We start from the raw sequence: 14,524 nt of genomic DNA on the forward strand, positions 1-14,524 counted from the left end.
GACGAGAACAAATCTTGCTGTTATTGTATATTTCTTTTGAACAGTGGACATACCACAAATTTAACACAAGGCGACTTTTTTTTTAATACACGTAATACTATTATATGCATCATTCATTTGCACGAATTTTGGAAACTATTATGAAGTATTTCTTTATCTGAGAGGTTGTATGTTAAGTCACTAGTTCAATATAAATCCATGGGAGTTTTTCTTAAAAAGAATACATACGACTATGTAGCATACAAACTTCAAATTCCTATTTCACGTGCATGAATTTTAGAAGTTCTAAAACAAAAGATGGAATGAAGTGAATTCAACTTTACGAACACAGAGAGTGGAAAAAGATTTATTTCAAGCACAAAATTTTCTGTATGAGTATTAATGCTACATACAATAAGATATCTCGTTCACTTGCACGAATTTTGGAAATTTTGTCCCACAGTGATGGAAAAAGAAAGTAAGCTTACTATTACTATATATTTCGTTTAAATTACTGAACATAATGCCATAAAATTCAGAAGCAAGTAATTTATGTACTACTACTAAATACGTATTTCTTCTGAACTGTTGCATACTAATGTAATATCAGGAAATCGAAATGGTCAAAAAATTATATGAACTCCTGCAACTCATATCAAGTGGGAAGATAGCGAACTTCTACATACATCTTACGGATATGCATATCTTACTTACTCTTTCTTTACCGAAGAAGAAATGAAATGAAATAATGTGAAACTTTTAGTTTTACGTTCCACGAATATGTCCTGTAGGATAAAGGATGTAGTATGAAAATTAATGTTAAACAAGAATTGGTGGTATGAGAATGAGGGAGAAAATATAGATTCTGGGGAAAACATACTGGTCAAATGTTGACTACCACAAACTAGCATGGCTTGGGACTGAACCAGGGACCCCTTTTCATACCAGAGGTGAGCAGAGCTCTCTTGTGGTTACAGGGTTACCGTACGCGTCTATGGAGCGTGAGGCCCAGGTTCGAATCCCAGTTACAGCTCATGTGATTCGGATTCCACTTTAATTGTGCTTTAGAACTAGGTCTCATATCGCCTTGCTGCTGAAAAGGAGCGTTAAACTCCAATTCAATCAGAGGTGAACGCTCTATTACTTCTTAGAAACATTTTTAACTCTTTGTTGCATTGTTGATTTTCTACCAGAGACGACAAGGACACGAACACAGAAACATCAAGAACGGTTAAAGGTTCCAATATTCTTCAGAGGGATTCCACTCAACGATGGATTTCACAACATGAATCACTGAGTCGTCATGCCTCCCAGCAAAGAATCAAGAACCTATAGTTAAGGTGCAGGTAATCTGACGTAAAACTATGTTTCAGTTGGATGTCTGTATGACTTATTGGATGCATGTAGACAAATACTTCCTATATTTGCTTTGTTTTAAATTTTTAATGAAGATTGCATTAAACTGTAGTGCAATGATTTGATTAACTCTACCGTATATGAATAAATTAAGACAATAATTGTTTGGGCATTTGAAATGGAATTTGTCACGTATAGCATATATTATTATATACGTAAAAATGTAGTTCCAAATTCAATTTCTCAGTTTGGGAACTATGTAAATATTGAATGAATGAACTGAAAGACACTGATCTCAATATTGTATGATACCATTACTCTAATCTAATGTATATTTTAATTTTAATTAAGATGTTACATTTCAAGTTAGAAATAACTAAATCAAATTAATAATAAAAGTTTATTATACAAAGTATATTAAAATTTACATACACTTATAAAGATGTATGCAAAGTTTACAGAATAACTCTTCAACTTACATTTTTTATCTGATTTCAAGAAACAGCAGTTCATTAATTGTCTGACAGTAAATTAAGGTGACCAATCTTGGATATTCCTTCAGCATTTTAATATAACATATATGCTTATTACCTCGTCACTCTACTCTAAGTTGAGAAAAGAATCGAACTATTTTCATTGACAAGTCTAAATACCTTTCTTATTTATTTTTATTACCAACCAATGTTCTTGTATTCATATATAAAGTTCCTTTTTATTACACTTTAGTTGGTAATTGGTACACAAATAGTATAAGGTTTCTTCTTTGTTCAACTTTTACTGGCACCTAATATAGAAAGCTGTAAGATTCATTTAGTGCCCAAAAACAGTATGACTTTTCACAATTACTTCTGCATAAGTAAGATGATTGTAATACATTTTTTTTGTAAATTAAACAGAATATTTGCTCTAAATCAGCCAGGTACTAGTTTTAAATACAGGTATACAAATAGACGACTAACTGATGTTTAAAAATGACCAACTATTGTCTTTTTATGATTTATGATGAATATTAACAAGGGTGCTTATCCTTCCCACCTCTCAAGATCCATGATGTATATCCTCATAATTCAACTACTTGATATTCCCCTAAAAATTTACGTCACTTTTTCCATTGGTTTACACCTAAAATACCCCCCCCCCCCAACAAATACATGTTTCGTAAGCTCTGATTCAAGGGTGTTTTTGTTGTGTAAGCTGCATAGTTTTATACAAAATTAGCTGACTGGTTTCAATATTTCAGTTCGTTTTTTCTCATACCCGTAAAATTTAAATAGCAGACATTTTGCGTCATGACTCTCCCCCGCACTGAGCACCCGTAGTATAAAACAGCACCAATTGTCAATGGAATAATATTTTCGATATATTCCCAATATTTGAAAAAAATATGTAGCGCTGCAGAACAAAAATAATAAAAAGTAACGTCGTTGTGAAAGAATATTAAAAAATGATAGGGTTGTAGAGAAAACAGGAAATGAAAACAGGCCTCATAGAAGAAGAAGAAGAAGAAGAAGAAAAGAAAAATAATACTGTTGTACAAGAAATAAATAGAAAGTAAAGCATTGAAAAAGAAAAAGAAAATGAAAAGTAACGATATCGTAGAAAGAAAATAACATAAAAAGTAATAGAGTTGCGGTAGGAGAAAAATATGAAAATTGAAAATGTTGTAGTAGAAAAAGGAGAAAAGTAATAGCATTGTAGAAGAGAGAGAGAGGATATAAAATATTGACGTTGCAGAAGAAAAAGAAAATTAAAAAAGAAAACTATTTCAGTTTAACGTCCCACGTTTATGTGCATTAGGCTAAGAGAAAAAGAAATAAAGAGGAAGAGGATTATAGAAGAGAAAGTAAAAGTAAACAGCACTGCAGTAGAGAAAACTAAAAGTAACGGTGCTATAGAAGGAAAAGTAACGGAGTTACAGAAGAAAAAATAAAAAGTAATGGCGTTGTAGAAGAAAACGAGAAGTAACACCGCATTGGACTCGGCTTGTCGAAGAAGCAAGGGTTCGCATTTCAAAAGAATTGTACAATATTTTTCTTTTATTTGTACTGAAACCTCAGTCTGTTATCAATCTTATTTCTTTTCTCTACAAAAAGATTTTGAGAACAAAAAAACTTTGGAACATTTATTTTCCTTACAAAATTCGTCTTTGTGTAGACATTAAAAATGGTCCTATAATGTCTTACTTCTGATCCTCAACATGTAACACACTGAAAATTCTTTCATTGTCTCCCGGTTAGAAAGAATCGTTGTGAATTTTCTTTTGTAAATAAATATGGTGCTTCCTCTGTTGGACATAAGAACCTTCTGTACAAGGGTAAATGTTCGGCACTCTTCAAACCTACTGGCTCCAATAGATTGTTCCATAATTCATTAGCAGCTGAAATTAAACAAATAAAAATTTAATTAATATTTATCCAGTATTCTAAATAACGCTGAGTTAACTAAATTTAATATTCTAGTTTCCTCTTCCTTCAGTACTCAAATGAAATTTATATTAGAAAAATAATGTTTCATATACAAGGCGATAATGCAGCTCGGACGACCATTAACAATTTTATGTTATATACAACTTGGAAGAATGCACAATAGAAGAGCTAGTGCTATTTCCTCTTAAAGACTTCAGAGCAAATGATCAGCATATTTCATATAATAAAAATAATATATAAAAGAAGTCACATTTAGTTATTGGAAACACAATACAATATATATAAAAACTAGCTGAACCTGCACTCTCTACACAGCGCATCATTCACATATAAGCATAAATCTCCTCCCCATTCCTCACAACATATGTACATATCATTTTACAGACACAAGTGAAAGACATCTTGATTTTAAAAAAATCGGCAAGGGGTATCATAAAGGGGAGATTTTTTCGATTATTTTTTCTCAATATCTCGCACCGTTTCTAAGATTTGAGCCTACTTCCGGTTGGAATTTCTAATTCATGTATGACCAGTGTTTTCTTTCGTCTTGCATGCAGTATGCAATAAGCAAATACATTACATACACAATTAATTATAATGTCAGTTATATATGGTGTTCATTGGGCAAAACACTCCAAAAATAAAGATTCATCTTACTGCTTAGACTGGAGAAATGGTTATCGTTCCTTTATCATTATTATTTGGCCATGAAACAAACGCCTGAGACATATGCAACCCCAATATACAACAATGTGGTGTTGGAATGTATGACGCATAAGATAAATTGATAAATTGATCTCTACCCCTGTCTTAGTGTTCTGGCTACGGACATGCTTCTAGGTAACTGAAGGGAAGAGACTATAGTTTGTTTTGAATATTTTTATCGTATCGCAAAGAAGGAGAAGGGGGCTCAAAGATTACATAGTACAGTATATCTCAGAAGCTAGACAACCCAAACGGGTGTACCATGTTGCATATAGTTCCGCTTGTACAGAATGTTTTTTTCTGTTAAATTTTTCCTATAAAATAAAACATAATTATCCCAGTATTTCATCCTTTATCCCAAATATGTTAGTATAAAAATCATCAACATGATATTTTATGCAGAATTTATGTTACAATTAACACTAACAAACACAGAACAACAAATACTATCAAAATATTGAAACCAAAAGAATGAAATAAATGAGGACTAATGTTGCCGACGAAACGAAATGAGACGATAAATAAGGTTTTCTCGTCTAGTCTCGTAAATTTTGTAGAAACCTCGTCACGTCTGTGTTCTCCAAAAATAGTTTCATATTTCGTCTCGCTTGGTAAATTTGTGTTCAAACTTTATAGCCTAACCTTTTTCTTAATTTCGTATAGAAAATAACAGAACCCTTCAACGTCATAAGAGTTCCACGAAGGATGCGGAAAAAAAAAGTCATTTATTGTTGGAGTATACTGTGTAATGACTTGTATATCTTTAGACGTTGACAACTGCTGTTCATGGTGTTCGTACAAACATTTTATCTATTAGGCTAGCAGTTTTTATATTATCAATCATGTAACACTAAAATAGTGTTTGGGATCTAAGACTGGGGTCAACTTGTGTTGTCTAGTAGACTCGTGAAATTTCTTGACTCGAAAACGAGACTAGAATTGTTACGTTTCTCATCCTTACTCGGTCCTCGTCTCTTTTTCGAGATAAAATGAGAAATTTCTCGTCTGTTAAACAACTCTAATGAAGACGAATCAATTGCATTCTTTATCTTTCAGAGACCTCTTTCTTGAGCATTGTTTAATGTTAGATGATCTTGTCACGAGCTTTTGTCACATCCTTAATAATGTTCATTAATCGAGTATTTGGTAGCATGTTGAAACATGATGTTTACAATGATATTTCACAAATAACTTGGATTGGTTGCACTACAAAATACTCGTTAAAGTCAAGATATGATCGTATAATCCAAACATAAGCAACACTTTTTGAAAAAAGTACGTACCGGAAGGGGTGGAAACATTGACACGTATAGACTTTTTTTTGTGGGAACGACAAACAAGTTTATGTAGTAATTGTGTTAAATTACTCGAGCTAATTTACTCGAATATTTTCCCTATTGTTGTTCAAATTTCCGAATGTTCGTTTTCAATATTCGAACAATTATTCGTTATAAGAATGATTGTTCATATTATTATTCATTGTTCTAATACTTGTTCAAATTATTATCCATTGTTCTAATAACTGTTCGAATTATTATTCATTGTTCTAATAATTGTTCAAATTATTATTCACTGTTCTAATAATTGTTCGAATTATTATTCATTGTTCTAAAAATTGTTCAAATTATTATTTATTGTTTTAATAATTGTTCGAATAATTATTCATTGTCCTAATAATTGTTCAAATTATTATTCATTGTTCTAATAAGTATTCGAATTATTATCCATTGTTCTAATAACTGTTCGAATGATTATTCATTGTTCTAGTAATTATTCGAATTATTATTCATTGTTCTAATAACTGTTCGAATTGTTATTAATTATCTGAATAATTTTTCGAATTATTGTTCATTGTTCTAATAATTGTTTAGAATTATTACTCATTGTTCTAATAATTGTTGGAATTATTATTAATTATCTGAACAATTGTACGAATTATTATTCATTCTTGTAATAATTGTTCGAATTATTATCTGAATAATTTTTCGAATTATTATTCATTGTTCTAATAATTGTTCGAATTATTATTAATTATCTGAATAATTATTCGAATTATTATTCATTATTCTAATAGTTGTTCGAACTATTATTCATTATTCTAATAATCGATCTAATTATTTTTCATTGTTCTAATAATTGTTCCACTTATTATTCATTGTTCTAATAATAGTTCGATTTATTACTGATTGTCTGAATAATTGTTCGAAATATTATTCATTGTTCTAATAGTTCCAATTATTAATCATTATTCTAATAATTGATCCTATTATTATTCATTGTTCTAATAATTGTTCCAATTATTATTCATTGTTCTAATAATTGAAGAATTATTATTAATTATCTGAATAATTGTTCAAATTACTATTCGTTGTTCTAATAATTGTTCCAATTATTATTCATTGTTCTAGTAATTGTTCGAATTACTATTCGTTGTTCTAACAATTGTTCCAATTATTATTCGTTGTTGTAATAATTGTCCGAATTATTATTCACTGTTCTAATAATGTTCAAATTATTATTAATTATCTGAAGAATTGTTCGAGTTATTGTTAATTGTTTGAATAATTGTTGAAATTTTTATTCTTTGTTCTAATAATTATTCCAAATATTATTCATTGTTCTAATAATTGTTCGAATTATTATTCATTATTTTAATAATTGTTCCAATTATTATTCATTGTTCTAATAATTGTTCCAATTATTATTCATTGTTCTAATAATTGTTCCAATTATTATTCATTGTTCTAATAATTGTTGGAATTATTATTATCTGAATAATTGTTCAAATTATTATTAGTTTTTCTAATAATTGTTCGAACGATTATTCATTTTTTTAATAATTGTTCGATTTATTATTTATTATCCTAATAATAACATAAAGAAATAAAGAAAATTCTGGAGAATTAAATTTAGAAGATGTTTGTCGAGGCCCCATTAGTTCAAATTATTGATCCACGTGAATTGTAGGGAGAGTCCACGCCTCCTCCTTGCCGCTACCTGTGGTCGTTCATGAATGGGAAAGAAATGGAGGTACGAACAATTGAGCAAGTTCAAAAGTGTATGTTGCGTTTCGGAGGAGAGAGGAGATGAATGTCAAAACATTTTACATTCTTGCGTCATAGACAATAGGAAAATGAACAGACATGTAAAGAGATATTTAGTTTCGTGGCTGGCCTTACGACCCTGGTATTTAATTCGTGCAATTTGCGAACTATCTTCTGCAAAAATTCTCCCCACTTATTAATAATGTTTCATAATAGTAACGTGTGACTCGTAACCACTAAGTGCCAACGTGGTAGCTGTAAAGTTTCCTGCATTTCCAGCAGCGTGTGCAGAATTTTATCAAGTAGATAATGTAGGAAAAGTACAAGATTCTAACTCCATATCGTTTCAGAATTTTTGTATACATAATATGGTAAATCTTTCTGTTTTGCTCAACAACATTCTGTCCGCGAGTTTTCTCAGGCAATCCCGTTTCCTGGTTTCCTCCCACATGTTTATTCCACCAATTCTTTCATCATCATTCATTCTCTTTAATTCATCTTCTCCCTTAGCCTAATAGGCCATCATCGTTAAACATTAAACTGAAAGATTTCATTTTCATTTTATTTTCGTTCTGTTTTTTTTTTTTTCTAAGTTATAGTTTCTTCAAGGAAGATCGGGGCCGTGGTGGTTCAATGGAAGAGCGTTCACCTCTGGTGCTTGGGGTCCCGGGTTCGATCCCAGCCTCCGCCAAGTGAACTTTGTGGTGGACAAACACCGTGTGCGTAGGTTTTCTCGGGGTTCTCCCGTTTCTTCCCACTTTCTTCATTCCACCATTTCATTCATTACTCATCATCTCCGTCTCCTTTAGCCTAACCCCCATAATCGTGGGACGTAAAACTCAAAGATTTCATTTCACATTTCATCAATTTTTTCAAGGAAGATTTAAAACTCGGAAATATTTTTGCGTACGCCACTGGTCTAAATTACATAACGAAATTTCCATGCAATTAAAATTTCATGCAATTAAAATCTCATGCTTTCATTGGAACACAATATTATTTCATAATATATTGTGATGTATTTAAATTAATTCTGTACTTTGAGTACTATAGTTTTCTTAAATAGATTTAAAATTAATACTTAGTAAACAGTAAAATTCTGCTTTCCAATATGTATTTCTATGAACGTTAAAGTACAGATGATTTGTCTTCTGAGGTATAATTTGAAGTTCAAATACAGCACTGAACGTCTCTTTATCTATTGCATTAACTAGCCTTGTATTATTATTATTATTATTATTATTATTATTATTATTATTATTATTATTATTATTATTAATAATAATAATAATAATAATAATAATAATAATAATAAATACAATGCACTTTAAAGTGCATAATGTAAAAAATCTTATGCATTATATTAAAAATATTCAGTTCCCAGACGAAACGAACTTTAGTTTGCTGTTGCGGAAAACCCGGTGAAAGCAAAAAATATGTTATTTCCTGCGTGAAACACGAAGATTATGCTGGAATTACCCACCCACTTTTGTATTGAAGTTTTCCACTCTGTGACCTTGATCATTACCGAGATAGAAGCACCAAGAATGGAGACAACGTTCAAAAAAATGTGTTTCATCTCTTTTTACGTTTCTTTTTTCTTTCTATAATTTAACAGTTATAGTATTTAACAAGCAGAACAGAGTATCATGAGTTCAGCAGAAAATAACCTAATAATAAAAATAATAAAGAGCAGTGTTACCTATGCACCATGTAACGGAGTTTGGTTTGTATTTATGAGTGATACTTTTAAAAAAAAATAATAATATTGAAACTGGAGGGGATTGTAAATTTCTACCACTTACAGTTAGTCTTCGTACTTTGAGAGAAATTTCCATAATCTAGGGAAATTTTATAGTTAAATTTAGTAAAAATGGAAAAAGGGGGTTTTTCGATGAAACGTGAAAGACCAGGGAAGTTCTCGCGCTGACTGACCGACCAATATAAATGCTTAAATTTTCCTTTGTTCTTCAGAAATGAACCAAAGGGTACAGTGAAAAGCACGTTAAGTCGCATTTTGAACATTTTTCAGGAGAGAAAAAATAACTTATTAACAGAGCACGTTCTTCCCTTTTATAGGATTTCTTTAATAACACTGGTCGACATGGGTTTTGATGTCTGGAAACTAATTTCTATTTTGAAAAACTACTTTGATACTGATCCCAAAACTATGTTTCTTTTGTTCCCATCACCCACAGTTTTTCTATTTTTACCCAGTAGATGGCAGGGCGCATAATATTACAATAATGGATAATTTAGACATTCAAAGCTTTGTTGTAAATTCTTAAAAGTAACCGAAAGAAATACGTAATTTTTGGTGTTATAGCTAGTCTCATTAACTGATGTAATAAAGTGCAATTTTTTCACGTATCATATTACTTAATGTAAGAAATCACGGTAAGTGTCACGTAAACAATTTATGTATACACAGCTCTAGGATACGCTGTTTTGATCAAGTTTCTCTGCGGTTTGTTGCTTTGAAACAGTGAAACAATGTCATCTAGAAAGTGTGTGAACTCTCCAGACATTTTTTGTTACATTTGCGGATGTTATGTAGTGAAGAGACAAAGACAACGTGTAACAAAATTGTGAAGGATGCATACAATGCATATTTTGGAATGAAATTAGGTGACCAGGACAAAAAGTGGGCCCCACATACAGTTTGCAAGACTTGTGTGGAGGCTTTGCGATTATGGACATGTGGCAAGAAGAAAGCCCTGCCGTTTGGAATCCCAATGGTATGGCATGAACCAAAAAATCATGTTGAAGACTGCTATTACTGTGCTGTTAACGTTAGTGGTTTTAGTGCTAAGAACAAAAGTAAGGTGAACTATCCAAACAACATACAATCAGCTCTCAGACCATGGGCCAAATATACCTGCACCATGTGTACCTACTATTGTCGAAAGTTGTTCTAGTGACAGTGAAGTTGAGGTAGAATTAGAACAGCGTGATGATGATGCATTGTAACCTAGTACGAGTACTAGCACTCCAAAGCCACTTACACAACATTAACTTAATGATCTTGTGAGAGATTTAAATTTACCAAAAGAGAGTGCCCAACGTCTTGGTTCCCGGTTGAAGAAAAATTCTCTCTTGTCTCCTGAAACACATTTTTCATGGTACAGGCACCGAGAGGAAGAACTTCTACCATACTTCACTGAAGAAGAAAATTTAGTGTATTGCAACAACATAAGAAAAGTGATAGAATTCTATGGTATTGTATACAATGCCAACAGAATGGAGATTCTTTATTGATGCATCGAAGGCCAGCTTGAAAGGTGTTTTGTTGAGCAACGGTAATGTATTACCATCGATTCCCATAGCATATTTTGTGTTCTTGAAGGCAACGTATGAAACGTTGAGACTTATGCTCGTAAAAGTGAAATATGAAGAACATGGTTGGTCAGTATGTGGCGATTTTAAAGTGATAGCATTGTTGTTAGGTCTCCAATCCGGGAACACAAAATTTCCCTGCTTTTTGTGTGAATGGGACAGGGAGAATCATTGGAAAGTGAAAATGTGGCCACGTAGAAAGTCTCTCTCTCCAGGAAAGAAGAATGTGACACAACAGGAATTGGTGCCATCGTCTAAAATACTACTCCCCCCATTGCACATTAAGTTAGGAATCATGAAACTGTACGTTAAAGCATTAAACAAGGGTAGGGAATGTTTTAAATGCATTGCAAGTAAATTTCCAGCAATCAGTGATGGGAAACTGAAAGAAGGCATTTTTGTTGGCCCTCAAATAAGAAAGTTGATACTTGACCGTGAATTTGAGCAAATAATGACAGAAACTAAAAGGGAGGCCTGGGTTAGTTTCAAACTGGTAGTTGCCCATTTTCTGGGAAATGAAAAACATAAGAACCATGAACATTACGTGAAAAACCTTTTGAAAAATTTATGTAAACTTGGAAGCAAAATGAGCCTAAAGTCCCTAAAGTTCCTCAACTCCCATCTTGATTTCTTTCCACGTAATCTCGGAGACTACAGTGAGGAGCATGGGGAGAGATTTCATAAAGACATAGCAGAGATAAAAAGGAGATACCAGGGGAGATGGAACGTTAACATGATGGCGGATTATTGCTGGATGTTGAAAAGGGATGTTCCCGTGTCGAGCGTCAGCGATGTCAGGAAATCGAAGCGAATGATGTTTGATGCTAAGTGACGTAATGTATTTGTGATTTTGTATGTAGGTGTAAATGAAAATGTACATTTACATTACCATTAACATTAATTTTACAATCTTGTGGCATGTCGCATACATTTAAGAACTGTACAAAAATTGTGAGAAATGCCTGTACTTAATATGTAATACGTTTCGTTAAGTCCCTTATAGGCTTAGTAATAAAACAATACACCTGCTGATGCTAATATGTTTCAACGATTTGTGAAAAAATGTGACGTGATAGAGAGAAACTGATTTTATTTTTGAAATCAGCATTAAAAATCCATTCGAAGTTACCTATTCATTTCAAAACATCGCTCAACTTTTGAAAAAATGTCGACCAGTGTAATTTAGAAATTGGGACCAAGCTGTTACTTTCCCAGCATTAATACACTACTGGAAAAATAGCTACCCTCTTTAGCTGTCTAAAGGAACAAAAATATCTCAAAATCATGTAATTTAGACTTAACGTGTTTTTCCCCTGTATCCTTCCAATACAATACCAATAGCTTGTTTGTATGTGTGTTCAAAGTAGCATAATTTGCATCCATTGTAGCAGTGTATTTGTGTGCATTTTTTGTTAAGAAAAAACTAATAAAAAGTAGAGGCAGAAAGCAAATGTGGTTGGCACTTCCTTTAATATCTAAATTAATCTTATAGCATAATTTTTGTCATACAAATTTTACAGTCAACAAACTAGGGAAAATTTGATTTTAAAAAGGGAAAATTTTGTCAGTCGAGGGAAATTTTCGAGGGAAACCTACGAACACTGCTTACAGTGTCACTAGAGAGATTAGAACGGAGATAGAATTGATTGCAGAAAACCACTCTCGTCTCTCTATTATCATTTTTACTTTATAGGGCGATTCTCTGGCAAGTGGTCCATTGTCAGTAAATTTTCAAAATTAATTTGATACTATGATGTTTATGTTCTTCTATTAAGAAATATTGTAACTATATACTGAGACATTTAAAATCTTTTTGTAAAATATATTTACTAGGTTTGACCACATAAACTTTATCTGTTCTACACCATGCTCACTTGCGTTATTACTGTTGTAGAACTCTCCCATTAAAAAAATAATTAAAAAAGTAGCGTCTTCAGTTTGCAACACTGTTTAACAATTATGCAATTGAAAGTAGTGTAACCACCGCTAGTACTTTCGTACTAGATCCCAGTATCGTTTATAATATTTTAGTGTTCTAGTACGTTCACCAACAAATCTAGTACTTTTATCCTCCTCTTCTTTTCTCATAAATACATTTGGGAGAGAAAATAGAGTCTCATGAAAATTTGGCAATGTACGAAAATTTCACTCATCCTGGTAACTTTCTTCTGCTTTTTTTTTCCAACAGTGGTATTTCAGTTTTATTTTTTTTAGCAAGATCAGGTATGCAGACGATACGGTTATTATAGTTAGAACCGAGAAGGATTACAGGAGATGATTGACAAAATAGTTGACACTGGGAAACTATATGGAATGAAAATCAACATCGAAAAATCGAAAGTCATGAGAGTATCCCGTGGAAACGCGCCCTTACGTGTCAGTGTAGAACAAAGAGTACTTGAAGAGGTTGATCATTTCAAATATCTGGGAAGTATTTTGACGAAAGACGTGTACACGGCAAAAAATGAGGTGTTGAAATAACACAAAATGACTTTAGCGTCTTACTTGTGTGTCAATTCAACACCAGCCACATCGCCTTCAGAGCATATCAGAAATACCTGGTTACTCGCTGTAAATATTTGCATTGTTTTTTATTGTTTGGTATGAGCAAAGTTTTGCGAAACATATTTTGTATTTATGGCAAGTAACTAATAACATTCTATGTTTTCTGTAATCGGTCACAATAATATTGTTGTAAATCTGACAACAGTTACACATATATCTGTGCTTCTATCTGTTTTCTTTATCTCTTATTCTTGTGTCAGCATATATAAACATAAGATGGCAGAACTGTTGCCTATGTAACTGTTGTCAGACGATTCACAGGTTTACAACAATATTATTGTGACCGATTACAGAAAACATAAAACATTATTCGTTACTTGGCATAAGTGCCAAAGATATTTCGCAAAGCTTTGCTCTTATTAAATGATAAATACCAATGCAAATTCTCTGTAGTAACTAGTTATTTCTGATATGCTAGGAAGGCGATGTCTTGGTGCTGAATTAACACACAAGTAACACGCTAAAATGGTAATCATTTTGTGTTGTTTCAACACCTCTTTTTTTTACAGTGTACTGCACCAGAGAAATCAGGCATTCAACAAGAAAATATCACTCTTAACTAGCAGCCTTGATATTGGATTAAGGAAGAAATTGGTAAAAGAGAAGAAATATTTAGAGAGCTTCGAAATGTGGTATTGGAGGAAGATGGAGAAGATAAGGTGGACAGAAAGTGTGACAAACGAAGACGTTTTAAACGGGTAGGAGAGAAGAGGACGCCTCTAGCCACCATCCTTCGTAGGAAGGCCAATTGGATTGGATACATCTTGCGAAGAAATTGTCTTCTTCATACCGCCATAGAAGAAAAGATGGAAGGAAAGCGAGGAATGGGAAGAAGAAGAATACAGGTGATCGATTATTTGAAAAATAGGAGAAAATATTGGGAGTAAAAAGAGAAAGCTGAAAATCGAGAAACATGGAAGAATCACTTCCATGCCCAAACTAAAAATTAAAAAGAGAAGAAAGGGAAAAAAACTCATTAGTCCCAAGACCTGGCAAAAGGCAGATACTTAATAATGATAATAGTAATAATAATAATAATAATAATAATAATAATAATAATAATAATAATAATAATAATAATAATAATAACAATAATAATAATAATAATAATAA

The 14,524-nt window shown here is 32.1% G+C and overlaps 1 protein-coding gene across 1 annotated transcript in view; it reads right to left on the reverse strand.

The window, feature by feature from the left end:
• Window positions 1–1,721: 1,721 nt before the first annotated feature.
• LOC145694788 (phospholipase B1, membrane-associated-like) overlaps window positions 1,722–14,524 on the reverse strand; it is a 166,852-nt gene continuing 154,049 nt past the window's right edge. Inside the window, exon 7 of the mRNA XM_081771430.1 lies at window positions 1,722–3,712. Coding sequence (XP_081627556.1) covers window positions 3,555–3,712 — 158 coding nt within the window. The 3' untranslated portion in view covers window positions 1,722–3,554. The remainder of the gene's footprint in view (window positions 3,713–14,524) is intronic.

Source organism: Thermobia domestica, chromosome 1 (assembly GCF_964235325.1).
Source record: "Thermobia domestica chromosome 1, izTheDome1.hap1.1, whole genome shotgun sequence".
Lineage (NCBI taxonomy): Eukaryota > Metazoa > Arthropoda > Insecta > Zygentoma > Lepismatidae > Thermobia > Thermobia domestica.